This window comes from Tilletiopsis washingtonensis (genome assembly GCF_003144115.1).
Source record: "Tilletiopsis washingtonensis strain MCA 4186 unplaced genomic scaffold FA09scaffold_29, whole genome shotgun sequence".
NCBI classification, from domain to species: domain Eukaryota; kingdom Fungi; phylum Basidiomycota; class Exobasidiomycetes; order Entylomatales; genus Tilletiopsis; species Tilletiopsis washingtonensis.
Window position 1 is genome coordinate 129,285 of NW_020312026.1, and position 25,740 is coordinate 155,024.

Below are 25,740 nucleotides of genomic sequence, written 5' to 3' on the forward strand. Positions count from 1 at the left end.
GCAGAGGGAGCCGTGCTGAGGTCACCAGCTGCCTTCATTTGCCCCCGCTGCCCCCTGCTCCTGAGTAGAAGTTGCCGTGCTCGGGCGAGCCCCTGGTGCGAGCGAGGCGCGCGGCGGCGCGGCACAGGGGCGGCAGCGCGTGCGGTCACGTGCGCGATGCATCGCCTCAGCCTGCGGCGCTGTGCTGCTGCCCACGGCCCTGCTCGCTGCCTCCTTCCTCTCCACCCGTCCTTCGCCATGCCGCGCCTCAATCTCCTGCGCTCGCTGCGCACCAGCGCAGGCGCCGCCAGCAGCAGCAGCAGTCGCAGTGTGCTGCTTCCTGCCCCTTCGCGCACTCTTCCGCGCGCCGTGCCCGCCGCCGCAGCACGCTCCGGCGCCCTCTTCTCTCCGCGGCAGCCACTCGCCGCACGTCTCTCTCCTCGTCTCTCCACTCCTCTCTCGGCACGCATCGCCCCGCGCACCCACGCAGCTGCACCGTCAGGCGTGCGCTTCGTCACCTACGGCGCAGAGTACCAGCCGTCGCAGCGCAAGCGCAAGCGCAAGCATGGCTTCCTTGCGCGCCTGCGCACGCGCGGCGGACGCAAGATGCTGGCAAGGAGACGTGCGCAAGGGAGACGCTTCTTGAGTCACTGAGATGAGTGAGTCTGCAGTGCCGAGTTGCTGTGCGTTGTGGAAGCGTTGTGGTGTCGGCAAGCGGGCAGACACCGCAAAACCAGCACTCGAAGCGAGCGTGCAAGCGTGGCTTGGGCGCGCGCACCCTTCGCCTTCTCATGAGATACAGTCTACATGGCGCACGCATGTCCAGCGAGCGCCTGCAGGACGTCTCGTCGTGCTTGGCGTGTTGGTTGCGAGCACGGCAAACGAGTGCGGCGCGCACAGCCGTGCCTCGCCGGCTCGAGTTCTAGAAGGCGTTCCCGAGCCAGGAAGCAGTTTCCGGACCTCCAAGTCGCAGCACTGACGCAGGCCTGGCCCCTGTGAGAATAGCTCAAAAGTCAGGGACACATCTCGCAGAGGAGACTGGCGCTCTGTGAGGATGTGCGTTGGGAAGGGCTAGGGCGCCGTGGGCTCGTCGAGGGACGAGAGAGGCGGAAGGGAGGATGCACGATAGAGGTGCGCGCATACAATACAAGCTTAGCACAGCATCGTGTGGCTGGCATCTGGCGACTGCTGATGTGCATCCGCGGGCTAAAGGGCGCGCAGCGCGGGCCCGGAGGGAGGATTGCGGAGACGCTGCAGAGGATTCACTGCGCTAGCACACGCATGTGGGCGGCTTTGACATGCCATCATCAAGAACGATGGTGAGCCAGGTTGCGTCGATGACGGCAGTGACGACGGCGCGTGTGAGTTGAGCGACGTATGGGCGCCGCCGTGCACTCGGTGCAGTACAGTGTGGATGAGCGCGCCTGTCATGCTGCCGGAGACGACGGACATTCTAGATCTTGCCGCGGAGCTTGCTGAGAGAGGTTGATGTCGAGGTCTGCACTGCCAATGCCACAGAGGCGGGACCGAGCAGCTTGTTGAGGCCGTTGCCGCCCTTCTTGTGCAGGCTGTCAAGAACAAGGATCGCAAGCAATTTGCGCACAAGGCACTGACACTTGACGGGCCACGCCTTGTCAACGGTCTGCGGCACTTGACAGCAAGAAGTGAGGTCAGCACATTGACACGTGGCACGGTTCTCATACTCACCGACCCTGCGTCCCAAAGCACCAAGAAGTTGGTGCGCAGGCCAAGGCAGAGCGTGCCACTGGGCTTCTGGGTGTCGCAAGAGACCTTCATGAGGTGTTGACCGGGTCCTGTGGTGCGTGGCGTAAAGCATCAGCAGACTTGATCATGGAGGTCGCATGCGCAGCCTTTGCGCGCCGGCCGGGAGCAAGCACGCACCCTTCTCCTGCTCAGGACCCTTCTTGCGCCTCTTGCGGCGCTGCCAGCTGTTTATCAGCATGCCGCCGCGAAGTGGCGTGTCATCCGTGCTGCTGCAGAGCGGCTTAGTGAATCTCCTTTGCGGCACATGAACGCGTTCGCGCTTCGACAGCTCGAGCGAGGCTCCCAGCGCATATAACAGCATCCTTGCTCCGACACGGCCTCCCAGTCTCGACCGTTGTGGTGGGCCGGCCCTTCCCATCTCGGCTTGGCGCCGCTCGACTGAATGAGCACAGCACGCGCGGATCTCCGCAGACAAGCACGACAACAAAGCGTGTGATTAGAGTACAAGATGACATCGAGGTGGGACAGCTGCGTGGAGCTTCACAAGAGGGGTGGGGAGGGAGGAACAAGTGTGGAGGGAAATGCTGGGTGAAGATTGGGAAGAAGGTGCGCTTTGGTGCGGCTGCGAGGGGTGTGAAGCCGAGGGCGCACGCAGACAGAGACGTGGAAGTGTCGATCTGCCCGCCGTGCGCGCCACCAGAGCGCGGCTGCGCTGCGATTAGTTGGGTTTTTGAGAGTGTCTTGATGCGTGCGTGACGAGTGACGAGAAGGCGATGCGTGAAGCGTCGACGAGGAGCCAGCCACTTCAAGGCTTCTTGTACTCGGAGAGCACGGGCAGGATGGCGTTGAAGGCCTGGTAGATCTCGTCGCGCACCTTGGCGCCCGTGAGGACGATCTTGCCACTGACGAAGATGAGCAGCACGACCTTGGGCTTGACCATGCGGTAGATGAGGCCGGGGAAGAGCTCGGGCTCGTACGACGAGAAGTGACCGTGGGCGTAGGCCAGGCCCTCGAGGCGGATCGGGAAGCGCACGTCGCAGCTGCGTGCGGAGCATGAGCACGTGCAAGAACGGAAGACGGGCGTGCTTCCGCGACTCACCTGCCGACGATGTTCTGGATCTTGAACTCGCTGAACTTCGCCTCGAAGCCGAGCTTCTGGATGATGCGCGCGTACTTGCGGCTCGCCAGGCGCGAGTCGTCCTCGCTCTTGGCGCCCGTGACGACCATCTTGCCGCTGGCAAAGATGAGGGCCGTCGTCTTGGGCTCGCGGATACGCATGATGACGGCAGCGAAACGCTGCGGTGGTGTGAGTTGGTGGGCAGCAAGGGAACGCGGCGGATGTCAGGCTCACCTTAGGGTTGTACTCGGCGTTGCGCGCATGCAGCGCAATCGTCTTGAGGTCGAGACGGACCTCGAGGTTGACGGTGGCGACGATGTTTCTACAGGAGGGGCACAGCACAAGGAGGGAGCGAGAGCGGACAGCAGGGACGGCGGATGTTGTCAGACTCGGTGCTCTGAAACGCGCGAGTCGAGACCACCACGGCCCATACATGCGGGGCGGTGCTACACGATGGCGAGCCAGGAGCCAGGGCAATGACTCACTGCAGGGTCGGCACGATGCCATGCACGCTGGCGAGCTGCTGCTCGAGGCTCATGGCCTCCTTCTCGCCGTGCGGCACGGGGTGCTGCGCGGCGAGGGCGGCGCGGTCGACGACATCGCCGCTGCTGCCCTTGCCCTTGCTGCTGCTGCCCTCTGCCGGCGGCGACGCGGCCGAGGCGCCCTTTGCGGCACCCGACGCGCCGGGCAGTGCGACACCCACGGCCATCGTCGCGATTGGAGAAGGGGCGAGCCGGCGCGCGCGCGAGTGGCCTCTAGCAGGCGGACGCGGTGCACGATCGAATCTAGCTCAACGAACGACTGAAACGCGAGGCTGATGTGTTTTTTTGGTGCGTCTGAAAGACGAGGCTGGCTCGTGACGTGAACGACGACGACGGCGTGCGCGCAGCACTGGCAGCAGCAGCGGTGCCTGCGGGCGTGCAGACGGCAGAGAGGCTGGCGGCGGTGCGCGGCGCGTGCGAGGACGTGGAGCGGAGGGAAGGAGCGAGCGGGCGCGCGGGCGCGTGGGCGCAAGTATGCCGCCTTATAAGGCGGCCGCGCCCGCGCCGCGCCGCAGCATGCAGCACACTGCTCCCGTGCCCGCACGCGCAGCCGAGGGCGCGTCAGCAGAGCCGGCGCGCGACGGCGGCGCCCGCAGCAGGCAGCGTGCAGCAGGCCAGCAGCGGCCGCAAGGCTCGACGACGCGCCGCGCCGCTGCCGCTGCCAGCGCAGGCGGGCGGCGGGCGGTGCGCCGCCTCGGCCGTGGCGTGCTTCGCGCTGCGGGGCGTGAGAAGGCGACGACGGGAAGCTCGCGGCTCTGCTCCGTGCGCTTCTCCACCACCTCCAAGCAGCCCGCATCCAACCATGGCCGACAGAGACAACGACGGTGCGTCACTTCTTCCCCGCACGCTGCTGCGTGCGCCGCCGTAGAGCGTGCGTGCGCGCAGCGCGTCGCTCCTCGGCCGTCGTTCCACCTGCCTCTCGCGCGCGTCCGTCTGCACCACAGCCTCTACTCTCGCCTCGCCTGCTGCGCGCCAGCCCAGGCCGCACGCATGGCATCCATCGCCGCCACGTCTTGGGACACGTGCTCGAGACACGTCAGGCCTCGCGTCGGCCCAGTCTCGCGACGGCGCTTGGCTGTGTCCTCGGTTCGTCGGGCTACGCCCAGCTTGCTGCCCACGCCTCTCGGCACTTGCAGCATCCTGCCAGCGGCACTGCATCCTTTCGAGACATCACAGTGCTGTGTCATCCACTGCGCTCCGACTCGTTCGCCTCGTCTCGACCCGTTCTGCAGACGCTTCGGCCCACACGTCATGTCGCCCCTCGGCCACGCCGTTTCGACTAGCAGACGAGCTCGCCTCTGCTGCTCCTGTCTTCGGCAGCGCATCTCCCGCTATGCCGAGACGGCAGAGCGTCGCCTAGCTGCGACACGGCAGCCCGTCGCGTGCTCGACACGCTAGTCTACGAAGCAGTCCTCTGCATTCGCGATCCGGCAGACCTGCTTGCATCGCGGCCAGCCGATCTTCTTCCTCTCCCGTCCGAACGCCTCTTTCGACGTCACGTCACCGCTCACGACTCGCCTCCTCATCGCTGACAATCTCGTCTGGTCCATTCGTCATCACTAGACCGTCCTGTGCGTCGCAGCATCTCGCCTGCGCCGCGCAACGGCGCCGGCACGCCGCCTCGCCGCGAGCGTGAGCGCAGCCCGCTGCGCGACGACCGTGGCAGCGAGCGCCGCGAGCGCAGCCCGCCGCCGCGTCGTGACTACGACGACCGTGGACCGCCGCCGCGCGACTATGACCGTGGACGGTGAGTGTTGCTGCTCGCTCTGCGTGGCGTGGCATAGATGCGCACTATGTCGCGGCGTAGCATTAGGTCTCGGCCGGCTCACAACGGTCGCTCTGCAGCCCGCCGATGCCGGTGGGCAACGACAACCCGAACGACGGCCGCAACATGCACATCTCGAGCCTGAGCTACAAGACGACCGAGGGCGAGCTCGAGGAGATGTTCTCCAAGTACGGCAAGGTGAGTGTCCCTTGCCCCTGCTTTGCGCGCGTGTCCTGTGACTGACACCCGTGCCGCAGATCGCCAAGACGCAGATCATGTACGACCCGCACTCGCGCGAGCCGCGCGGCTTTGCCTTTGTGACGATGGAGGAGGTTGACGATGCAACGGCGGCCATTGCGGCGCTTGATGGCGCGGAGCTGCACGGCCGCAACATCTCCGTCAAGCTGGTGCGTCGTGCCTCCTGGTGGCTCTCTCTGCTCTCGGCTGACGAACTATGTCTACATCAGGCCCGTCGCGGACGCGGACGCACGCCCACGCCCGGCCGCTACTACGGACCGCCGAAGGCCAGTGAGTACACCTGCATCATGCAGCCTGTCGCAAAGCCTGACGCTCCATCTCCAGACGACCTGCCTCCTCGCGGCTACGGCGGCGGCTACGGCGGTGGCTACGGCGGTGGCTACGGCGGCCCGCCGGGCGGAGGCTACGGAGGCCCTCCTGGTGGAGGCTATGGCGGTCCGCCGCGCGACTACGGTCCCCCTCGCGGCGGCGGCGGCTACGACCGTGGTCCGCCGCGCGATTACCCGCCGCGCGACTACCCTCCGCGTGACTACCCGCCCCGTGGTCCGCCGGGCGGCGGCCGCGGTGGCTACGACGACCCGCCGCCGCCTCGTCATGGCGGCTACGACGATGCGCCGCCGCCGCGTCGCTACGACGACGCTCCGCCGCGCCGTGGTGGCTACGATGACCCGCCGCCGCCGCGCCCGCGCTACTGAGTGCCCGCTCTCTCGGCTTGCGTCTCCTCGAAAAGGCTCCCCGTTCTCCTTACCTCGTTCCGTCTCCTAAGTTCTCTTCTCTCTCTGACGTTCTTGATCTAATGAATGAATGACTTGGCTGCCTTGCGGCGCACGGGACTGAATGCAGAGGGTGGTATCGAGTGAATGAGTGCGCACAGGCAGGGTGTGATGGAGGAATGAGCGAGGGTCAAAGGTGGGGCAAGGGAGGATGCGGTGCGGGCGAGCGCAGCTCAGCGCATGTGCAGGTCGTGGCTCGATGCAAGCGAAGGAGAGCGCGTCATCTCGGGCGACGGCGGCGGCGAGAGCGAGTCGAGACGCATGCCAAACTCGGCTGAAGGGCGTGCAGCAGCCGCAGCGAGACGCTCGAACTGCTCGGCGATGAACGACTCGGGCTGCGCGGCCGCGTCGGCGTCGGGCAGCGCGGCGGGCTGAGAAGGCAGAGCTGGCACCTCGTGCAGGAAGGGCGTCTCGAAGTCAGCCTCGGGCACTGAGGCGCGCGGCGAGCGTCGGGCGCCGCGGCTGTGGCTGGTAGTCGGGCGGGCAGTCTCGTCTGCATCGTCGGCTGTGCCCAGTCTGGGCTGGCCGAAAGCACCAAGTGCAGCGCCGCGTGAGGTGCGCGGGCGTCCGGCATCGTCGCCAGCGGCCGAGCTCGCAGATGTCCAGACGCTGGGGCGCATGGCACGCGCAGCTGCATCGGCATCGATGACCTGCCTGAAGGCATGCAGCGCATCGTCGCCGTCGTCGTCGGCTGCGAATGCCGAGAAGCTCGTGCGCGTTTGACGGGAGAGCGCCGCCACGCTTCGGGTGCGAGAACGCTCGGCTCCCTCCGACGACGACAAGGCAGGAGACTGCGACATGCGCTGCGCGGCATGTGCGGCAATGCGGCCAGAAGAAGAGACTGGCGGCGAGGAAGGCAGAGCGGCGGGCTGCGAAGTAGGCGAGACGGCAGGATCAGGGATGTGCGCCGCCGCCCGCAGGGCATCGAGGTCGTAGGTGTGGCGCTCGCGCGGCGAGCCGAGCGCAGCTCCGCCGCTGATGGCCGGCGATGCGAGGAAGGAACGTGAGGAGTGACGAGCGATGGCCGTGCCGTCGCTACCAGAGCGAGCGCGTCCGGCGTTGGCGCGAATCGTGCGCATCGAGCCGTCTGCCGAGCTGCTGCCGTCGTCGTGGGCGTAGCGCCACCGGGCGTGCTCATCCAGACGGCGCTCGGCTGACGTGGCACTATCGACGATCGCGTCGCGAGGTCGTCGTCGAGTGCTCCGTGGACGGGCGATAGGCGAGCCCGCGACGGACTCGTGCCACGAGTCAGTGTTGCGCAGCAGCGGCGCCGACAGGCGCGAGCTGATCGAGCCGCGCATGGCGCTGCTCGCCAGCGACGAGGAGCCGTCTTCGCCGCCCTGCGAGTGGTAGGCATGCAGGTCGAGACAGAGCCGGCTGCGCTCTGGCGGCTGGTCGATGTCGAGTCGCACGTCGGACGGCGACGTGACTGGCCGGACGCGCACCCGCGAGGGCGCAGCAGCAGGCGGGTCGTGGCTGCGCGACATGCTGTCGTGGAACGCCTCGGCGAGGCCGGCAAAGCCACGTCGCTCAGCCGAGCGGCTGCTGGTCGATGGTGGCGTGTCGCCCGTGCATGGTCGGCTGGCGTGATGGTTCGACGACGAGCGCGAAGTGACCGAGCGCCGCTCAGCGGTGCGCGGCGGCGACGCCGCACCGTACATGTCCAGCGCTGGGACCACATTTGGCGCATCGATCCGCCACGTCGGATCGCCCGGCCAGCGCGAGAGCGTCATGCGCTTCTCATGCTGAGTCAGGTCGACGTCGCCGTCTTGCCTCTCGATGCGAACCGAGACGGAGTCCTGCGACTCAAGTGCCGCATCGACCGACGTCGGCAAGTCGCGCGCGTGGCCCAGGGAGCGAACGGAGAGGCGCTTGCCGGGGCTGAACAGCGGAGGGAAGTCGCCTTCGACGTACACGCTCTCCTTGCTCAGATCGTCCGGACGGACGTGTGCGGCGTGCAGCGGCACCTCGCTGATGCCGCCGTCGTCGGGGCGCTCCGAGTCGCGCCGCCCGATGTCTGCCGAGGCAGACGAGTAGCGAGGCGGAGCGGCGTATGCCTGGGCTGTGCTCTTGCCGCGAGTCAACCGCCACGACTTGCGGAAGAGGCGCCCAGCCATGATGGCAGACACGGCCTGGCAGGCGACGATCTGGACGAGGCGGTACGCTGCATGGCGCGACCGCGTGTACAGCACGATCGCACTGCGGAGAGGGTGAGCAGGGGCGAAATATTGCCAGACCACGGCACTCACCTGATGAGCAGAGCGTACTGCAGGACGAAGAACGCCGTGGTGCGCTGCACGAGCATGACAGACACCGCGTCCTCGCCGCGGATGTCGGCGCCGGTCTGCGGCAGCAGGCCACGCACCAGGCCACGCCAGCCCGCACGATTGAGCTTCAGCACGGTGAAGGCCAGCGCGAGGGCGTCGAAGAGGAAGACGAAGGCGAAGAGGTACACGGCACCGAGGTGGTCAAGCGTCCAGTCGCAGAAGCCGCCGGCCAGCGGGCGGATGACGGTTTGCACCGGGATCACTGCCGACCAGGCGACGACGAGCAGCCAGGACACGGTCAGCGGCACCACCACGCGCAGCTGGAAGTGCCAGAGCGCAAGCGTGCGGAGCAGGAACACGAGCGTGGCTGCAGCGACGACGGCATGAGCACGGTGGTGGTTGGCAGGCGCTTCCACGGCGGCACTCACTCGAGCAGAGACCGACAGCGAACAGGCCCGCACTGAGCCTCGCCCGCTGCGTGCACTGGTCCGTACGCGTGATGGTGCTCGTCGCCGTGACGACGAGCCAAGCGACGTTGGCATAGCGCGAGAGCAGGTAGGCCAGCGAGTGCACGGCGGATGGGATGGAGCGCCAGCGCGTCTGGCGCAGCAGGATGTAGTCGAAGCCCAGCGTGCTCAGCACGTCCCAGCCGAGGGCGCCGAGCCAGAACGAGACGATCACCAGCCTGCGACGCAGCGATGAGCGAAGGTATGCGCACGCAGACGTCGAAGGTGACTTACCCTGCGACCAGCGCCTGGATGTGCTCCGCGTCGAGGTGGAGAAAGACGGAGTCGTCGCTCGGGTTCACCGCCGAGGCGCGGCGGCCCAGCTGCGCTGCCTCGGCAGCCCGCTCGTACAGCAGCGCCGCGGGCGCATCGTCGAGGCGCGAGGCAGCTGCGCCCGCGGCTGCGAGCAGGCAGACGGCGCCGCAGACAGCCAGGAAGCGCCCGGCTCCTGGCGCCGCCGCAGCGGCCATGTGTCACGCGCGGGGTGCGTATGCGCAGCTGGTGGAGGGCGTGCGAGGAGCGGGCTGCCGGAGCGTAGACGAGGCGGAGGAGATGGATGCGGAGGAGAAGAGAGACGCTGATGCGCTGCTGATCGATGAGCCCTGCCGCTGAGAGGGGCCCAGCTGCTGGGACAAGAGCCGAGCGCCGCCCGGTGGGTGACACAAAGAGCGCGGCTGCGTCGTGGGAGCAGCGGCAGGTGCGAGCTTCGGCGTCGAGCTCGGCGGTGGTGGTGATGGTGTTGAGCAGAGAAGTGGCTGGCCCGGCTCGGCCTTGTACCCGGCTCGTCGTCGTCGTCGTCGTCGTCAGCAGGCAGCCCAGCTCCTTGGCCGGCGGCGCAGTGGGGCTTGCCGCGGCAGCGCAGCCGTGCCGGAGTGCTCTCCTCGCCGTCCTCCGCGGCGCACCGCAAAAGCGCGCTAGCGGACGCGCGCCTAAAGTCGCGCGCGCACGCCGCGAGCGGCGGAGTGCGCAAGACGAGGCGCCTCCGCCGCCTCGGCCGCAGCTCAGACGCACGCATGGCAGCTGGCATGGAAGCGGCGCTTCTGCCACAGCACCTCGGCACAGACGGAGCGTCGCTGCGGCTGCGGCTGATGCAGCGGGCGGCGGATGCAGGAGAGCTGCGAGGGTGCGTGCAGGCGTTGCACTCCGGCCGCAGCGCCGCCGGCAGACGCCGCCTTGCGCCGTGATGGGTGACAGCTGCGTCGTCCCGCTGCCGCAGCTGCACGTCAGGGTCATCCGCCTCCGGCACCTCCCTTGTGCGTCGGCGACGGTCGGCGACGTTGTTTTGCCGCTGCCAGCTGCATCGGCTGCACCCTGACACTGCACAGAGGCTGCCCAACTGATCATCACGGCGGCGGGCCAGCACCGTCACCTCGCAAAGACACGCCTCGGGCGCTTGCGGCCTTAGCGCAGCACGAGCCGGCGCGCTAGACGGGCGCCGCAGAGATGCAGATGCAGGATTGCCTCCGCTGCGCTGCGCTGCCTCGACACCAGACCGCCGGCAACAAGGCGCCTCTTTTCCTTGACGTCGACTGTCAGCAGCTGGCTATTCGGATGCGAGCGCCGCAAGCGGGCACCTCGCTTGACGAGGGCAGATCTCGGCGCAGGCATGCAGGCGTACCGCTGCTTTCACCCGCGCCCGTCGGGTCCGCCCAGCTCAATCTATTTCCAGCAGCTGGAACAGTCCGGCCTGCGGGGAGCCACCGCCGCTCTCGCACAAACTCTTGCTCCCGGCATCGCTTCTCCGCAGAGTGCTCTGGCGATATGATGAAGCCGCCAGCCACTTTCGCGGAACGCTACGGGCCGACCTAAGCTCCCCGAGGACGGGCGTCGGTCGCTCTCTTTCCGGCGATGACATGCGGGAGGCAAAGCAACCGCAGGCGAGAGCTCGGACGTCGGAGAGCCGGCAATGCAGACCCAGGGTGCTGCGCAAGGACGGGGTTTCGAGAAGACCAGGCGATACGAGCGGGCGGATCTCGCAGCAGAGCCTTCCACGAGAGCGCACCCCTGCCGTCTGGACATCGCTGCGGCTCGCAGGTCATCTCACTCGGCACACACTGCACGCACACAATCTCAAAGCACTTGCTTGCTGCCAATCCGAGGGCTGCGTGCTGTTGGATTACTCACTCTGAGCCCCGTCGCCGCCGATCTCTACGCCCTCAAGCATCTCGCCGCCTCTGTCCTCCTCCTCATCGCCACTCTCATCGCCCCAGCCCTTGCGGCCGTCCCGCCGCGCCTGCTCGCGCTCCTGCTTGCGCTTCTCCATGCGCTGCAGCACCTTGGTCGCAGCATTGAAGATGCCCTGCGTTTGTGCGCCGCACGCAAAGCACTTTGGCGTCTTTGCGTAGCGCTTGATGGCGCAGGCCGCGCAGAAGTAGTGGCCGCACTTGGTGACGACGGGGTCAGTAAAGTCCTGGCGGCAGAGCAGACAGGCGAATGGCACGTCCTCTTCCTCCTCGCTCTCTGCGTCGCCGGCGTTGCGCGCCGCCGAGTTGGGCAGCTGATCGAGCTGCCAGCCGGCGAGGTAGTCGGAGCGGTCGTGCAGGAACTTGCACGTGTCGCCGAAGCCGCAGTAGCCCGTCTCCTTGTAGTCCTTGCACACGTCGGGCTGGTAGTCGGTGACGGTGATGGTGCGCACGTTTGCCGTCTGCCGGATCGGACCCGTCGCCTTCTGCGCGCCTGCCCGCCCATCGTCGCGCTTGGCGACGTACGAGTCGTAGGCCGCGGCGCCGCGATAGACGCCGTCTGCGTTCGACTCCTTCTCGCCCGCCGGCGCCTGCTCGATGCCAAAGGCAATCTGCCCGCGCGCCGCGTCTGCCGGATCTGCGAAGCCATCGCCCTTGCCCGACGCCCAGCTGTGGCCGGCCAGATCGCTGCCGCGCCCCGCGCTCGGCTTCAGGCGGTCGAGGTGGTGTGCGGGCGCCACGTCTGCCGCGTCGTCGTCGCTCTCGTCCGACGAGAGGTCGAGCTTGGCGCGCTTGCGGCCCGTGCTGGCGCCGAGCGGGTTGTGCGTGCGCCGTGCCTTGCGCTGCACGACGTTGGACTCGGACGCAGCGGCGGTGGAGGAGGAGGCCTCGGCCGATGCGCCCTCTGCAGCGCCGCCTGGCGAGACGCTGCGCTTGCGCAGCGAGCGGGGCGCGCGCGACTTCTTCTTGAACAGCGATGGCTCGGCTGAGGTGCTGGCGATGTTGTCTGCCATGGCGGAGGAGCGAGGGAGGTGGTGGCGGCTGCGAAGGATGCAGGCCCCGCAGCGCGCCAGCTCAGGGTGCTGCCGAGCCGTACGTGTCGTCCGAGGCAGCACGTGATCGCCGGACTTAAGCCCAGCCCAGCCCCTCGCTCCACCTCCTGTCTGCTGCGTCCCAGGTGCTGCTTCAACTTTCAGCGGCCTGACCTAGTCTGCAGCAGTACATGCCGAGCTTGAAGCTTCGTCGAGGGAGCTGCCTGCTGTCGCATGCTGCGCTGCCGGACGGCATCTGCGCCCGCCGCCAGAGCGTTCCTGCTGCTCGGGCGCGTCGATGCGCACGGGCCGGCAGCCGAGGAGCGGGGAATGCCGCCGGCCCAGCGGGACCTGCTCTGCCGCTCTCCACTTCCGCGCGCCGCCTCGGAGACTCGTGGGGTGCCGAAGGGATGCCGGACGCACAGGCCGCTGCTCCCTGAGGCCGGTTTGGCTCATAAAGCGCCGCTTGGGCCTCGCTCGCTCCGCATCTCATCACCACCACAACCCGCCGCAACACACCCAGCATGCCGGTCAACATCACGCCTGACAACCTCAGTGCGTCACTTGCCGCCCTGTGCATGCGCCGCTTTTGCTCACGCCCTGCCTCCTCCAGTGGAGCCGCCGTCGGGCGGCCCGATCAACCTCGTCGTCACCATCAAGGCAACGAGCGAGAAGGCCGCCAAGGATGCCGTGAGTGCTAGCAGCGTTCAGCACCGGCAGCGCATGCTGAGCCGACACGCCGCAGGTCGAGATCCTCAACCGCATCAGCAAGAAGGCCAACTCGAGCGAGGAACCCGGCTGCCTCTTCGTGAGTGGTGCAAGGCGCATCAGACGTGGCAGAGCGGCGTGCGGCACAGCATGCTCACGCACCTTCCTCACGCAGTACAAGGTGATGCAGGGCGCGCACGACCCTGTGAGTATCGCCTCGGCCCGCCATCGATGCCAAGCTCTGTCACTCACACCCGCTGCAGACGTACATCTCCATCGTCGAGCAGTACAAGGACGGCCAGGCCATGGGCCAGCACACGGAGAACCCCGACTTCAAGGAGCTCATCAGCAAGAAGGACGAGCTGTGCGCCGAGCTCTTCGCCAAGGTGCGTAGCGCCGTTGCGCCACTCTGCTGCTGCTGCTGACTGGGCGTCGCATTCGACAGTACTACTACGACGCTTGAGCGTGCTGAGCACATACATTGTTGCCGCTCCTCGCACAAACGCTGCGCTGAGACGCTGGTGCAATGCCATGACGATCATCCCCCTCTGCGTGTGACGAGCTTCTCATCGGTGATCTGCCTTTGGCCTATAGCAGCTCGAGAGTCCCGCACTGCCTCGGAGCTCCTCGGCGACGGCGACGGGACGTGCCTCGGAGTGTACGAGTGCTGGCTGCTAGGCTTTCCTGTCTGCTGTGTCTCTAGAAGGGCGACCCGTCGAGCATGTCACCGCCGCTGCGAAGCTTCACGTTCAGTCCGAGCCGAGGCGCTCTGTACCGTCCGGCGGCTGTCGAACCCTGAACGAGCACCAGAAGCAGCAGGGCTCCGGCTCGGGCTCGACGGCGAGGAGCATGCCGGTCCGCGTCCCTCCTCGTTCCTTCTCGCGCCGTCGCGAGCGCCACGAGGCGTCGCCGCCGCGCGCGCGCTGCGCTGCAGGCTGCAGGCGGAGCGGCGTGGCGTTTGCCGTGACGTCGGCGCGCGTCGCGGGCGCAGAGGGGTGCAGCGCCTGGCTAAACTCACGCTCGAGGCTCCTCCTCACTGCCAGCTGCCCAGGAAGATGCGCCACAGCAAGCTCGAGAGTCAAGAGGCAGCGCCAGCTCCTTCCAGCTCTTTCCTTTGATGGGGTTCGTGCCGTCCAAGGTTGGTGAGGCTGCGATGGAGGCGCGCTCGGCAGGCGGACCGCGGCCTGCGCGCGGGGATTGCCGAGCGAGCCAAACCTTGGGCGGCGTGCGGAGAGAGGGGGCGTGCGCATCGGCTGCGGGGAGGAACGGGCGCTGGGCCCGTGGGAAGGCCGCTGCGCGCGGGCCAGGCGCCGCCGCGCGCCGAGCCACGCCGAGCACAGCCGCAGAGGCCGAGAGGGGCAGCACGACCCTCCAGCACGGCAGCAAGGCCCAGCTCGCATGGCTGCACGATGAGCAGGCACGGCGGCAGCGTGCAGCAGCGGACCTCGACCTCGAGCAGCGATTCGCGATTGCGAGCCCTGCCGCCTCGCCGCTGCGCTATGCCCGTGCGCTCTCTTGGCCCTTCGGCGCCCCTGGTGCCTGTTGCTCTCGGCGCGCTCTTCCTGACAGCCGCCGCGGCCGCCACGCTGCACCCTCTCTCTGCTCCACCACCTCCCTCTCGCGGCCCCACTCCGCACCCCTCCATCCACACCCCACTCTCGCCCAGCATGTCCAAGCCCGCACAGCGCACCGTGCTCAACCTCGGCAACCTGCCGCCCAAGCGCGAGGGCTTCGGCTCGGCCGGCGTGAGTGTGGCCCGGTGTACTGCCGCGTAGCGCAGGCGCTGACCCCTGCCCAGTCCTACCCGCGCACGCCGTCGCGCGTCGACCCGAACAACCCGCCGTGGCCCGCGTACCGCGGCTACCACGAGTTCTCCTTCGCGCACGAGACGATGGGCAAGCGCCTGCCCACCATCCTCGGCAAGGCCATCGACGACACGATCCGCACGCTCAACGAGCAGAGCGACGAGGAGCGCATGGTCGACCTGCTCAAGTGCATCGAGCGCATGCAGGTGCTGATGAAGGACCTGCAGAACAACGCCAAGCTGCGGTGAGTGCGGAGAAGGGCGGGCGCTGCAGTGCGCAGCACTGACCCTACGCAGGCCGATCATCGACGACGGCGAGGGCGACGTGGCACTGTGGAACAAGGAGCTGGCGCGCTACTTCCGCGGCAAGACGTTCATGGATGCGTGAGTCGCCGCCGCTGCGCCACCGCACAGGGCGCGTCGCTAACCCCACACAGCCCGTGGTTCTTCGCCGAGGCGTACAAGTACCGCCGCCTGCATGAGTGCTTCTCCATCTCCAAGTACTGGAAGGACTACGACGTCTTCTTCCGCCAGAAGTGCGACACCTTCTCGCGCTCGTCGACGGCCGTGTTTGAGCTGTCCACGCGCTTCGCTGAGCCGTTCCACTACGAGGCCAACGCGTCGGACGCCGAGAAGCTTGAGGCGCGCAAGCTCGTCTTCCACGAGCTGACGCAGGTGTGCCTCTGGGGCAACGCCACGGACCTCAGCCTGCTCATCAACATGACCGAGGAGGACATCAAGAACCTGCAGAGCACCGGCGGCGAGCACCTCGCCGCGACGGAGAAGAACATCCTCGGCAACCACATCGAGCGGATCTGGAACATGCTGTCGAAGATGAAGTGCGTGCGGCGGTGCGTGTGGTGCGCGGCGCCGAGGCTGACTCCACTGCAGGGACGGCCGCATCGACTTCGTGCTCGACAACGCCGGCTTCGAGCTGTACTGCGACTGCGTCTACGGTGAGCAGCAGCCGCGCACGCCGAGGTTGCCCCACACTCACGCCTTCCCACAGCCGACTGGCTCATCCAGTCGGGCATCGCCAAGCAGGTGCGCTTCCACGGCAAGCGCTTTGCGTGGTTCGTGTCGGACGTGACGCGCAAGGACTGGGACTGGCTCCTCAACAGCATGATGTACGGCTCGCTCTTCCCCGACGGCTCCGACGCCGAGCTGGCGTCGCTCAAGCAGCTCGCGACGCGCTGGAAGGGCTACGAGAACGAGGGCCAGTGGATCTACGAGCAGCACCCCTTCTGGTGCACGGGCTACTCGTTCTGGTCGCTGCCCAGCGAGGCGCCCGACCTGTTCCTGCACCTGTCCGAGAGCGACTGCGTGTACTTCAAGGGCGACCTCAACCACCGGTGCGTGGCTGATGAGGCCAGCTGGTGCGGCATCGCTGACCCTCTTGCGCCCACAGCAAGCTCACGTACGACTGCCAGGCGCCGTCGCAGACGCCCTTCGACATTGCCATTGGCCCGCTCGCCAGCGAGGACGGTGCGCCGCCGGTCGTGTCGCTGCGCACGATCAAGTCCGACGTGAGTCGCGCGCGCAGTTGTTGCACAGCGCTGCCGCTCATCACGCGCCACCCCACCCACAGGTCGTCGTCGGCGTGCCGGAGGAGGTGTCGAAGCGCCTCGACGAGGAGGAGAAGGGCTGGCGCATCAGCGGCAAGTACGCCGTTGTGCTCGTGTCCGACGGCGACACGGAGCGCCGCCCCGTGCGCTTCGAGGACGGCAACAAGTAAAGCCATCCGCCCGGTCCCGCAGAGCAATCTCATGTCCCCTTGTACGCCTCGCAAAATGATATCTTGTCATGACGGAGAGGGCGAGAGCGCTGCCTTGTGCATCCCTCCAACTGCGTTCGCGGGGCAGCGCCTAGCGCTGCGCCGCACTGCGACACTGACGAGGTGTGAGCACAAGGCCGACTGCTAGCTGGCTCCGTCCAGGGCATGTGTGAGCTCTACTCCGTGTCTGCAGGCTGCGTCTGTGCCTGTGCGCAGCGCCAGCACGAAGCATGCACGGTGCACCGGGATGTGGAGGGCGCGCGCGTCGGCGGCTGCAGGCGAAGCTGCGCGGCGCTCGTCGTGCAGCACCTCTTCTCCCATCACCATCACCATGCCCTCATCACTTCCCGTCGTGCTCCTCACCGGCGCCTCGCGCGGCCTCGGTCTCGCCACCGCCACGCTGCTGCTGCGCGGCACCTCTCGCCTGCCGCGCGCACACGTCGTGGCCATCTCGCGCAGCAAGCCCGACGAGCTGGCTGCGCTCGAGAAGGAGTACAGCGGCAGCAGCGATGACTCGCCGGCGCTGCTCGTCGTGCAGGGGGACGTGACAGATGCAAAGACGAACCAGAAGGCGGTTGATGGGGCAGTGGAGAAGTGGGGACGCCTCGATGCGCTCATCCTCAACGCTGGCGTGGTCAAGTTCGCGCGCCTTGCCGATGCTGTGAGTGGGTCAGCTGAGGAGTCGACGAGCGTTCGCTGAGGCGGCCGCTATCCAGGACCCGGCATCGTTTGCCGAGCAGCTCAACATCAACCTCGTCTCGCTCGTCACGACGCTGCACGCTGCTGCGCCGCACCTGCGAGAGTCACCGAGCGGCACGGGCAAGGTGGTGCTCGTCTCGTCGGGCGCCGCCGTGGGGCAGTACGCTGGATGGGGTCCCTACTGCGCTGGCAAGTGAGTCACAGCGGTGGAAATTGTGTGCAGCAGAGCTCATACTCCTCTCAGGGCCGGCATGAACGCGCTGGCACGTGTGCTCGCCGTCGAGGAGCCCAAGCTTGCCGTGTGGGCCGTGCGTCCTGGCGTGGTCGCTACCGATGTGAGTCAAGCAGCGCTGCTCACGCCACACAGCGCTGACACACACCTCAGATGCAAGCGGACATCCGTGCCAACGGCGCTGAGTCGATGGGCGAGCAGCACTCCAAGTTCATCAAGCTGCACGCCGACAACCAGCTGCTGGCGCCGGAGGACCCCGGCCACGTGCTGGCGGCGCTGGCCGTGCGCGGCACGCGCGACGAGCCCAAGGACAAGGAGGGCAAGGGTGCAGGCTCCATTGGCGCCTTCTTGGACTGGAGCGAGCTGTCAGACTACCGGCGGCCCTGAGGACAGACGAGCAGTGCAATGCATTTCTGTTCCCAGTGTCTACTGCTCCTTCTTCTCCTCTGCGGCGGCTGCCTCCTCCGGGCCAACGAAGATCTCGCGGTCGACGCTGCGCAGGCCGCCCCACGCCGCGAGGATTGCAGACGGACCGAGGACCGGCGCGAGGAGCGCCAAGATCCAGGCGGTGCTCTGCGGGCCCTTGCGCTCGCTCCGCTCCTGCAGCACGTATGCCGCCACAGCGACGGTGGAGCAGACATTGTCGAGGCCGATGGAGCTCTGTGCCGGGTGCGACCAGAGCGTGTCGCGCAGCGTCGCAAAGAAGCTGGCGCCAGCCGGCAGTGCTGCGCGGATCTCGAGCGAGAGATTGTAGCGGATCATGAGAGAGTAGAGGAAGAGGAAGGCGTAGAGCACCTTGCGCCGGACGGGGCGCGCCGGCAGGAACGAGAGCACCAGTGGCGGCGCGTGCATGGCGGCAAGACGCAGCAGCGTCGTCGGCGGCTCCGTAACGCTGTAGGCGCCGGCAGCCATGAGCGCCATCTCGGCGATGAAGAGACGGCCGGGCTGCGTCGGCCGGAACGAGACGGACGGCGTCTGCGCCAACGTGAGGAAGGTGAGGCAGAGCGCCACGGAGACGGCCACGGCCTGGCCGAGCAGCATGAGGAGGAAGAGGTTCGGCAGGCGGTCAAGCGCAGCTGAGGAGCTGAGGCATCAGCGGAGAGCTGCTGAGCGACGCACTGCCACTCACACTCCTCGCGGCCCTTGACGATCCATGCGCCGACGGCCAACAGGCACACCTCGGAGCTCCACCACCACTGCGTGGCGCCCGAGACGACGTGGCCCCAGGCCTGCTCGAAGAGGCGCGTGTCGCGCAGCCAGGCCGCCACTGTCGGCGCACACTGCGCGGACCAGGCCGGCGAGCATGCCTTGAGCACGACGCCGTCGGCGTAGTCGCTGTACGAGCGCGCAAGGAAGGCGAACATGCTGGGCACAGAAGCGTCAGCGCTGCGGCGCGGCCGCGCTGCTGCCAGACTCACTAGTACCACGTCGCGCCGAGGCTCGCCGCAGCCAGCACCAGCCACTTGGCCCGCGTGGCGGCGTCGGCGCCGCCGCCGAAGCTCAGCGCACGCACGACATTCGTGACGACGAGCACGGCGCAGGTGCCAAGGTAGGTGAGCAGCACGAGCGTGTACCGCGACTCGAGGTGCGCCGAGGCGGCGGCGACGAGCGACATGCTGACGAGGTGTAAGCTGAGGGATGCAGCGCAGACGGTGTCGCTGCTCGTGATGGTGGAGAAGAAGGAAGCCCTGCTCCAGCGGCAGGCAGAGACGCCGAGAACGTGCAAGTCGAGAAGACTCCGCTGTCTTGCCAAGCATCCGCCGCCCACGTGCACGTTCTCGTGTTGGTCCGTGCGTGAGCTCAGCTGACATCACGTGACCTCTGTCAAGGAGTGAGCTTCGACGAGCTCCCTCTGTCAACCGACACGACAAAGCGACGACGACGGCGTTGCACTCTGACAGCTATACGGCATGGGCGGGCCGAACGCGCCGCTCAGGGGGGCGAATCAGGCACTGGCTGCCCTGAATGTTGCCCCCTGGCGCTTACCCGAGAAGTCACACGCGCATTACCACGGAAAGGCCAGCACGCAGATCCGCACCGGACGTGGGTCAAGCCGTGTTGGGCGCCTGAATTCGAGAGTCAGCAGGAAGGTACCTGCTGTCCGTGCCGTGATTCTGAGGTCAAAAGAAGGAGCATCGGCCAGAGCGTCTTGCGCTGCCGGGGATAAGCCGCCGTCGAAGGCGGCTGCGCGAGCGTCACGCCGATCGGCGTGGGAACAACCGCCTCGCCGCGCACCGCGGGCCAAGCCGCGGGGCCGCCAATCGCGCCAGACCGACGCTGCACCCTCAGCCTATGCCAAGCAACGCTCTGGACGTGGCTGGCTCTGCGCTTGTGAGCTGATGATGTCTGCGCTGCATGCTGCATGGAATGCAACCCAGCCGCGGGCGCAAGACAGCTCATGCGGCCGAGCCGTCAGGAGGCAGCCTCTCACATGGTCCGCGGACGGAGCTCAGGCCCTCCGCGGCCCTCGCGCGGCGCGGCGCGGTGCTTGTGAGCGCAGCTGACGCCAAGCGCCACAATTCTGCTGGCCTGGACCTCTGCGGAGCGTCTATTTCGAGGCGCAGGACGGCAGCAACGCAGCACCAGCAGCGCAGCCTCACGGGTCGCTGTTGGAAAGGACGCCGCATCACGCACATCGTGCATGGCTTGCGGCTGCTGCTGCGCGCTGCTCTCGCGTTGCTCTGGCGCTGCCCTCCGCGGACGGACCGCTCAGTGAGCGGCCGCGCAGAGGCCGCGGGCGCAACATGTGCCTGAGATGCTTGCGTCAGCTCGATCTGGCGTGTGCGGCAGCGTCGGGCCTCCCCCTGGGACGTGCCTCTCGCAGCGGCAGCAATCAGATACAAAAAGCGGCGCCGTCTTCCCGCTCTCGCCGCTGCGCCCACCACCTCTCGGACGCACAACTGCGCCGCCCTCAAGCACCCACAAGCTTTTGCATCATGTCGCTCTCCGCCAGCGGCCTCCGCTGGGAGAACCTGCGCTACTCCATCCCGCTGCCGAAGAAGGCCGCCGCAGAGGCGCGCGCCCGTGCTGCCGTCGACCCAACTGACAGCACTCTCGAGAAGTCCGAGACCGGCAATGTGCAGACGTCGGACTCGGGCATCGACGCTGGCATGCGTCACATCCTGCGTGGCATCTCGGGCGAGGTGCGCCGCGGCGAGATGGTCGCGATCCTCGGCGCTTCGGGCGCGGGAAAGGTGAGCTGGCCTGACGAAGCGCCTGCGATGACTTGCTCACGCGTCTTCCCTCTCAGACGACGGCACTCAACGCCCTGTCTACTCGCATCGGCAAGACCGGCGAGCTCGGCGGCACCATCACCTTTGACGGCAAGCCGCGCAACCCGGCGTCGTGGAAGCGCACCGTAGGGTGAGCCAGGGCGCTCTTTGCTGTTGAAGCCAACCTCGATTGATCTTCTTCATGCTCAGATACGTCGAACAAGATGATCAACTCTTCGGCTTATTGAGCGTTCGCGAGACCATTGAATACGCCGCCTCGCTGCGTCTGCCAGCCAAGCTCTTCAGCGAGGCGGACAAGCAGGCACGCGTTGACACGACGATCAAGTCTCTTCGCCTCGAGAAGGCACAGCACACTCGCATCGGCACGCCTGGTGCTCGCGGCGTCTCGGGCGGCGAGCGCAAGCGCACGAGCATCGCCGTCGAACTGGTCTCGGACGTGTCACTGCTCAGTAGGTCTTTGCGATGTGTCTGCAAGTATCAATCTGACAGGTCGCATTGCCAGTGCTCGACGAGCCGACGAGCGGTCTGGACGCCTTTGCGGCCGCCAACGCGATCGAGCTGCTCAAGAACATCTCGCGCGAGCGCCAGATCGCCGTGCTCATGACCATCCACCAGCCGTCCTTCGCCGTCCTTTCGCTGTTCGACAAGATCAGCCTGCTGGCGCGTGGTGCCGTCTACTACAACGGCCCGCCGCACATCGCCGAGGCGTGGTTCGAGTCTCTCGGCTACGGCACGCCCAAGGGCGTCTCGCCGCCGGACCACTACATCACGATGGCCGAGGCATTCGAGAAGACGCCCGAGGCCGAGGCTCGCGTGCTCGGCCTGCTCTCGGCCTGGGCCGAGCGCGGCGAGGCCTTCGTCGCGAGCTACGAGAAGGACTACCCGGCCAGCAGCAGCATCGACGGCCACAGCCCCAGCAACACGATCGACGCCAAGCGCGACGTAGAGCAGCACGCCGGCGCGGAACGCGACCAAGCCTCGTGGCCCACGCCCTGGCACAAGGAGCTCGCCATTCTGACGCACCGCGTCTGGCTCCAGCTCATCCGCGACAAGTCGGTCCTGTTTGCAGGCATCGGCCAGACGGTGGCTCTGTGTATCTTCATCGGATTTGCCTACTTTCGTTTGGGCAACAGTCAGAGCGACGTTCTTGCCCGCGTCGGCGCGCTGTTGTAGGTGGCACCGAGCCGAACCCTTGCGCATGGCCGACACTGACCGCATCTACTCCCACGCAGCATCGTGCCCGTCAACGCAGCGTTCGCCGTGACATTTGCGACGTATGCGCCGTTCCCGCTCGAGCGCTCCATCATCATCCGCGAGCGCAGCGGCGGCCAGTACCGTGAGTCGGACGCGCTCGACCCGTGTTGACGACCTGTCTCACGCGCCACTTGCACAGGCACCACGAGCGCCTATCTCGCCAAGATGCTTGTCACTCTGCCTTCCACTGTCGTTTCGACGATAGTTTACTATATTGTGATCTACTGGAGTAAGCGGACCTGAGGGCGCGACCGAAGCATACGCGCTCTGACCTCTATCCCACAGTGATCGGCTTCCGTGCTGGCGCCGGTCCCTTCTTCATCTGGATCGGTATTACGCAGCTGCAGGTGCTGTCGGCGATAGGCCAAGGCTTCGCCATCGGCTGCGCCGTCCCCTCGATCACCCTAGCTGGCGTACTCGCGCCTCTCGTCAAGTGAGTGAAAAGTGCAGCCATCCCGTCGCCAAACCACTGACTTTATCCTAACACCCCCAGCGTCGTGGCGATGCTCTTTGGGTCTTCCCTGCTTCCGTTGAGCTCGATCCCACCTTGGTACGAGGATGCGTTGCCTGCCGACGGCGGGACGAAGGCTGACCGCGTCCTTCTTCCTCTGCAGGTTCATCTGGCTGCACTGGTGAGTGGTGCTGCGCGCCGATGACTATTTCTACTCTGCTGTTGCTGACATGCACTCGTGCTTCCAGGATCTCGCCTTGTAAGTCGAGCCAGAGCACGAAGAGGCGCTCAAGACGGTCGCACACACGCGCCACACGCGCGTCGACCGTGCGCGCGACCTCCGCCGTCCTGATGCTTTGCTCCATGGCGACACTCGCTGACACTCGAGCGCTCTCACACAGTGAGCTACTCGTTTGCCGCTCTTGCCCGTGAGTCCACGAAGACCCGCTCATTTGGTAGTGCAATCGGCCTGACGCGTCCGCTGCGCAGAGAACGAGTTCGGCGGCGACCGTACCTTCGAGTGCAGCGCTGGAGCTGCGCAGTGCTACCGCACCGGTGCCGATGTGCTGGCGCAGTACGACCTACAGCGCTTCGGAATTGGCGCATGCGCCGGCTTTCTGGTCCTCCTTTCGTGAGTCGAGTCTGCGTCCAAGCTGCAGCGAGACCTCCGGAGCCCTGACACGCGTCTCGCCGCCGCAGCTCGGCCTACTTCATCCTCGGCTACATCGGCCTGCGCTTCGGCGGCCATCCGCGCTTCCGCTACGCTTGAGCTCGCCACGCATGAGCCACTTCCACGTCGGCGCCAACCGGGCGCGGCACGATAGTCACGATACGATACAGACCCTCTACTCTCAGACCTCTCTCACGCGCTAGGCACGAATGACGATTACGAGTACATGTGAAGCCACGGCTATGGGTACAGATGGTGACTGGGTAGTAGAGAGATGTTGGAGATGCTCAGAAGGGTCGAATGGTGGGCTACGGCTGGAGATGCTGCGCAGGAAAGGACTGCGTCTCGAAGCGACACGGCTCTGGTGCGACGCAAGAGGACCGCGGTGTGAAGCGCGTGCGGGCGATGAAGCGACCGAGGAGCGACTGAAGACTTTGCTCGGGCGCGGCAGAGGGCGCAAAGGCCGGAGATGGAGGAAGGACGCGGCACGGGTGCGCGTGGCTGTCGAGGCAGCGATCGAATGGCTCGCGCAGTGACGACGCCCTCTTCCACCTCGAAGGCCCAATCACTCCTCCTCGCGCCTGCGCTTCTTGTCCTTGCCGCCAGTGCCCGGCGCATCCTTGCGCTTCTTCTTCTTCTCCACCGTCGGCGTGCCCGCAGCGCTCTCGGCATCCGCCGTGCCCTCCTTGCTGGCGCGCTGCTGGCCCTGCGAGCTCGACGCGGCGTTGGCAGCAGCTGCAGCGGCCGTAGCAGCCGCAGCCTCGGCACGCCGGCCCTCGTTGGCCTTCAGCTCCAGGCTGCGCGTGTACGTGGCCGAGCTGGTGCTGAAGAGGCGGTCCTCGATCGGCACATCGGCGCCCAGGCCCGAGGCGGCCGCCGCGGCAGCGTTTGGCCGGCTGGGCCCGACCTTGAGGTACGAGTCGAAGCCCTTGACGATGTTGCCGCCAGACGCGGCCGTGGCGGCGAGGTAGGAGCCCTCAAAGAGAAAGATCTGCGACTCGAGGTCCGTGAGGGTGCGGTCGATGGTGCGCTTCTTGGCCAGGCCGGCGCGCAGCGCGCGCTTCGTCGACTCGTAGCGCTCCTTGGCCTCCTCGAGCGAGCCGGGCAGCGACGCCGGCGCGGCAGCTGGCATGGTGTGCGCGGCGCAGGTACGATACGCGATGCAGGAGCGGGGCAAGCGAGCGAGCGAGATGCTGGTGGGTGGTGGTGGTAGGTCGCCAAGGAGCGGCGCGCGCGCACACGTGACGCGTGCTGGCGCCGTGGCTGGCTGATGCCCCTGTCCATCCGCCGAGCGCCGCCCGGGTCGGTGCTTCGCGAGCCAAGCGCGCTGTCCTTGAGACCAACACAACCCCGCACTCTCGCGCGTGTCGTCCGGCCGTCCGACGCCGGCGCCATCCACCACCCAAGGCCCGCTCTTCTCACGACCTGCTCCATCTCACGCACCTCACGACCCCCGCCATGTCCTACTCACCGCCCCCCGACGCCGCCGCGCCGCTCTCCTCCTGGGTCGCCACGGTGCGCTCGGGCGCCTCGCACACCGGCGCCGGCATGCCCGCGTCGCAGTCGCGCCAGGAGCTCGAGGACGAGGTGCAGCGCAGCCGCGACGAGCGCGCCCGGCGCCGCAGCCGGCTCAGCGGCGGCAGCCAGCGCAGCAGTGACGAGCGTGAGTGAACAGTGCCGGATGCACCGGAAACGGGCCTCGGCGGCGCTCACACACGTCATCCAGCTCCTACATCCGCCACGACGCCTCGCGGTGCAGCACTGCTTGCACGCTACGGCGGTGTCTCGGGCCCGACCGGCACCGCATCCATGGCCTCGTCCGGCGCCCCGACGTCGCTGGCCAGCTTCATGGGCGGACGCGCGACCGGGCCACGCCTTGGCAAGCTGGCAGGCGATGGACGCGGACCGCCGCCCGAGGCTGCCGATGCCGACAGTGCACCGCGTGCGCTGCCCGGAATGACTCAAGTCGGGCCGCGCGGCGGCATGGCCGGCATGCTCGAGGCTCGCAAGCGCGAGATGGCTGCCGGTCGCCCGCCGTCGCCCGACAAGACGAGCGTGCGGCCGACATCGCCTGTCAGAGAAGCTGCACCTCGCGCGGCATCGCCTGTCAAGGAGTGGGAGGCGCCACGTGCTGCCTCGCCCGTGCGGCCTACGCAGGCTCGCGATCTGCCGCGCGCTGCTTCTCCAGTCCAGGCAGCTCCAGCTCCAGCTCGCCTGCCTTCGCCCACTCGGCGCGACACTCTCCCGACTGGCGGCCGGGCGGCCTCGCCGGTCCGAGCTCCTCGCGCATGGGACGAGCCTGTCAGAGCTCTGCCTGCAGAGCCCGTGCGCTCGTCGTCGCCCACTCGCGCCTACTCGCGCTCCGAGCCTGCGCGTCAGATGTCGTCCACCCGGCCGCTCAGTCCGGCAAAGCCTCAGGACGCTCCTGCTTTAAAGTCGACTGGCCCTGACTGGGCCGCCACAGCAGGTCTGCCGCGCAAGGCCAACGCCGAGTCAGGAGCGCAGACGTCTCCGCTGCGCAGTCCTGCTCTGCCTGTTGGACGCGCGCCTTCTCCCCTCAAGGATGTGGCCAGAGGTCCGTCTCCGACGCGTGCGAGCTCGCTCAGAGATGCGCCCGTCCAGCGACCGCTCTCTCCCGTGCGCGCGCCGACGCAGCACGCGCCTTCTCCCGAGCGTGCACCTGTGGAGACCTCGCCGGCCAAGGTCGCCTCTCCCATGCGGCAGACCTCGTTTGAGCTCTCAAAGGGCCTCAACTCGCCCTCGCCGAAG

The 25,740-nt window shown here is 67.3% G+C and overlaps 11 protein-coding genes across 11 annotated transcripts; 6 read left to right on the forward strand and 5 right to left on the reverse strand.

The window, feature by feature from the left end:
- Nucleotides 1-462: 462 nt before the first annotated feature.
- On the forward strand, nucleotides 463-633 carry FA09DRAFT_285387 (hypothetical protein; the record flags this gene model as incomplete). Its single annotated transcript, XM_025739884.1, has 1 exon — nucleotides 463-633. A coding segment is annotated over one exon (171 nt), but the record flags the coding sequence as incomplete, so codon positions are not given.
- A 1,553-nt stretch (nucleotides 634-2,186) lies between these two features.
- Nucleotides 2,187-3,801, reverse strand: FA09DRAFT_332863 (TBP-domain-containing protein). Its single transcript, XM_025743626.1, has 4 exons — nucleotides 3,307-3,801; nucleotides 3,056-3,143; nucleotides 2,804-3,000; nucleotides 2,187-2,744 (listed from the first exon to the last, which is right to left on the reverse strand). The coding sequence occupies exons 1-4, from the start codon at nucleotides 3,528-3,530 to the stop codon at nucleotides 2,510-2,512; spliced, it is 744 nt and encodes a 247-aa protein (XP_025594846.1). The 5' UTR covers nucleotides 3,531-3,801; the 3' UTR covers nucleotides 2,187-2,509.
- Nucleotides 3,802-5,215: 1,414 nt separating this feature from the next.
- Nucleotides 5,216-6,081, forward strand: FA09DRAFT_335642 (RNA-binding domain-containing protein; the record flags this gene model as incomplete). The annotated part of the gene is made up of 4 exons (XM_025743780.1): nucleotides 5,216-5,326; nucleotides 5,386-5,535; nucleotides 5,596-5,656; nucleotides 5,711-6,081. 4 exons carry the CDS (start codon nucleotides 5,216-5,218, stop codon nucleotides 6,079-6,081), a joined length of 693 nt encoding a protein of 230 aa, XP_025594847.1.
- Nucleotides 6,082-6,176: 95 nt separating this feature from the next.
- On the reverse strand, nucleotides 6,177-9,766 carry FA09DRAFT_363612 (hypothetical protein). Its single transcript, XM_025745606.1, has 4 exons — nucleotides 9,167-9,766; nucleotides 8,855-9,111; nucleotides 8,409-8,793; nucleotides 6,177-8,358 (listed from the first exon to the last, which is right to left on the reverse strand). Exons 1-4 carry the CDS (start codon nucleotides 9,400-9,402, stop codon nucleotides 6,333-6,335), a joined length of 2,904 nt encoding a protein of 967 aa, XP_025594848.1. The 5' UTR covers nucleotides 9,403-9,766; the 3' UTR covers nucleotides 6,177-6,332.
- A 1,408-nt stretch (nucleotides 9,767-11,174) lies between these two features.
- FA09DRAFT_286818 (hypothetical protein) lies at nucleotides 11,175-11,669 on the reverse strand (the record flags this gene model as incomplete). Its single annotated transcript, XM_025739911.1, has 1 exon — nucleotides 11,175-11,669. A coding segment is annotated over one exon (495 nt), but the record flags the coding sequence as incomplete, so codon positions are not given.
- A 1,001-nt stretch (nucleotides 11,670-12,670) lies between these two features.
- On the forward strand, nucleotides 12,671-13,317 carry FA09DRAFT_341932 (hypothetical protein; the record flags this gene model as incomplete). Its single annotated transcript, XM_025744511.1, has 6 exons — nucleotides 12,671-12,701; nucleotides 12,760-12,836; nucleotides 12,892-12,954; nucleotides 13,030-13,059; nucleotides 13,118-13,240; nucleotides 13,300-13,317. The coding sequence occupies 6 exons, from the start codon at nucleotides 12,671-12,673 to the stop codon at nucleotides 13,315-13,317; spliced, it is 342 nt and encodes a 113-aa protein (XP_025594850.1).
- A 1,204-nt stretch (nucleotides 13,318-14,521) lies between these two features.
- On the forward strand, nucleotides 14,522-16,393 carry FA09DRAFT_341933 (DUF89-domain-containing protein; the record flags this gene model as incomplete). Its single annotated transcript, XM_025744512.1, has 8 exons — nucleotides 14,522-14,599; nucleotides 14,653-14,903; nucleotides 14,956-15,042; nucleotides 15,096-15,497; nucleotides 15,550-15,614; nucleotides 15,668-16,010; nucleotides 16,067-16,184; nucleotides 16,247-16,393. The coding sequence occupies 8 exons, from the start codon at nucleotides 14,522-14,524 to the stop codon at nucleotides 16,391-16,393; spliced, it is 1,491 nt and encodes a 496-aa protein (XP_025594851.1).
- A 370-nt stretch (nucleotides 16,394-16,763) lies between these two features.
- On the forward strand, nucleotides 16,764-17,750 carry FA09DRAFT_302931 (NAD(P)-binding protein; the record flags this gene model as incomplete). The annotated part of the gene is made up of 4 exons (XM_025740421.1): nucleotides 16,764-17,093; nucleotides 17,149-17,324; nucleotides 17,376-17,466; nucleotides 17,517-17,750. The coding sequence occupies 4 exons, from the start codon at nucleotides 16,764-16,766 to the stop codon at nucleotides 17,748-17,750; spliced, it is 831 nt and encodes a 276-aa protein (XP_025594852.1).
- FA09DRAFT_363617 (hypothetical protein) lies at nucleotides 17,746-19,084 on the reverse strand. Its single transcript, XM_025745607.1, has 3 exons — nucleotides 18,782-19,084; nucleotides 18,493-18,728; nucleotides 17,746-18,439 (listed from the first exon to the last, which is right to left on the reverse strand). Exons 1-3 carry the CDS (start codon nucleotides 18,976-18,978, stop codon nucleotides 17,790-17,792), a joined length of 1,083 nt encoding a protein of 360 aa, XP_025594853.1. The 5' UTR covers nucleotides 18,979-19,084; the 3' UTR covers nucleotides 17,746-17,789.
- Nucleotides 19,085-20,247: 1,163 nt separating this feature from the next.
- On the forward strand, nucleotides 20,248-23,202 carry FA09DRAFT_332871 (P-loop containing nucleoside triphosphate hydrolase protein). Its single transcript, XM_025743627.1, has 13 exons — nucleotides 20,248-20,557; nucleotides 20,614-20,726; nucleotides 20,786-21,045; nucleotides 21,099-21,765; nucleotides 21,829-21,932; nucleotides 21,990-22,079; nucleotides 22,136-22,283; nucleotides 22,344-22,400; nucleotides 22,465-22,482; nucleotides 22,550-22,560; nucleotides 22,703-22,729; nucleotides 22,791-22,932; nucleotides 23,001-23,202. Exons 1-13 carry the CDS (start codon nucleotides 20,300-20,302, stop codon nucleotides 23,068-23,070), a joined length of 1,965 nt encoding a protein of 654 aa, XP_025594854.1. The 5' UTR covers nucleotides 20,248-20,299; the 3' UTR covers nucleotides 23,071-23,202.
- On the reverse strand, nucleotides 23,169-24,182 carry FA09DRAFT_332872 (NuA4-domain-containing protein). The gene has a single exon (XM_025743628.1). It carries the CDS (start codon nucleotides 24,101-24,103, stop codon nucleotides 23,537-23,539), a length of 567 nt encoding a protein of 188 aa, XP_025594855.1. The 5' UTR covers nucleotides 24,104-24,182; the 3' UTR covers nucleotides 23,169-23,536.
- Between the last annotated feature and the right edge of the window lie 1,558 nt (nucleotides 24,183-25,740).

Excerpts from the sequence above, each read along its gene's own strand:
- FA09DRAFT_332863 (XM_025743626.1), bottom strand. The coding sequence starts at position 3,530 with ATGGCCGTGGGTGTCGCACTGCCCGGCGCGTCGGGTGCCGCAAAGGGC. Across the intron at positions 3,144-3,306 it reads GGCATCGTGCCGACCCTGCA|AAACATCGTCGCCACCGTCA; the intron begins GTGAGTCATTGC and ends CCCCTCCTGTAG. Across the intron at positions 3,001-3,055 it reads ACGCCGAGTACAACCCTAAG|CGTTTCGCTGCCGTCATCAT; the intron begins GTGAGCCTGACA and ends ACACCACCGCAG.
- FA09DRAFT_363612 (XM_025745606.1), bottom strand. The coding sequence starts at position 9,402 with ATGGCCGCTGCGGCGGCGCCAGGAGCCGGGCGCTTCCTGGCTGTCTGC. Across the intron at positions 9,112-9,166 it reads ATCCAGGCGCTGGTCGCAGG|GCTGGTGATCGTCTCGTTCT; the intron begins GTAAGTCACCTT and ends GCTGCGTCGCAG. Across the intron at positions 8,794-8,854 it reads CGCTGTCGGTCTCTGCTCGA|CCACGCTCGTGTTCCTGCTC; the intron begins GTGAGTGCCGCC and ends TCGTCGCTGCAG.
- FA09DRAFT_363617 (XM_025745607.1), bottom strand. The coding sequence starts at position 18,978 with ATGTCGCTCGTCGCCGCCGCCTCGGCGCACCTCGAGTCGCGGTACACG. Across the intron at positions 18,729-18,781 it reads CTCGGCGCGACGTGGTACTA|CATGTTCGCCTTCCTTGCGC; the intron begins GTGAGTCTGGCA and ends TTCTGTGCCCAG. Across the intron at positions 18,440-18,492 it reads CGTCAAGGGCCGCGAGGAGT|CTGCGCTTGACCGCCTGCCG; the intron begins GTGAGTGGCAGT and ends TCAGCTCCTCAG.
- FA09DRAFT_332871 (XM_025743627.1), top strand. The coding sequence starts at position 20,300 with ATGTCGCTCTCCGCCAGCGGCCTCCGCTGGGAGAACCTGCGCTACTCC. Across the intron at positions 21,933-21,989 it reads GCGCAGCGGCGGCCAGTACC|GCACCACGAGCGCCTATCTC; the intron begins GTGAGTCGGACG and ends CCACTTGCACAG. Across the intron at positions 22,284-22,343 it reads GTACTCGCGCCTCTCGTCAA|CGTCGTGGCGATGCTCTTTG; the intron begins GTGAGTGAAAAG and ends TAACACCCCCAG.
- FA09DRAFT_332872 (XM_025743628.1), bottom strand. The coding sequence starts at position 24,103 with ATGCCAGCTGCCGCGCCGGCGTCGCTGCCCGGCTCGCTCGAGGAGGCC.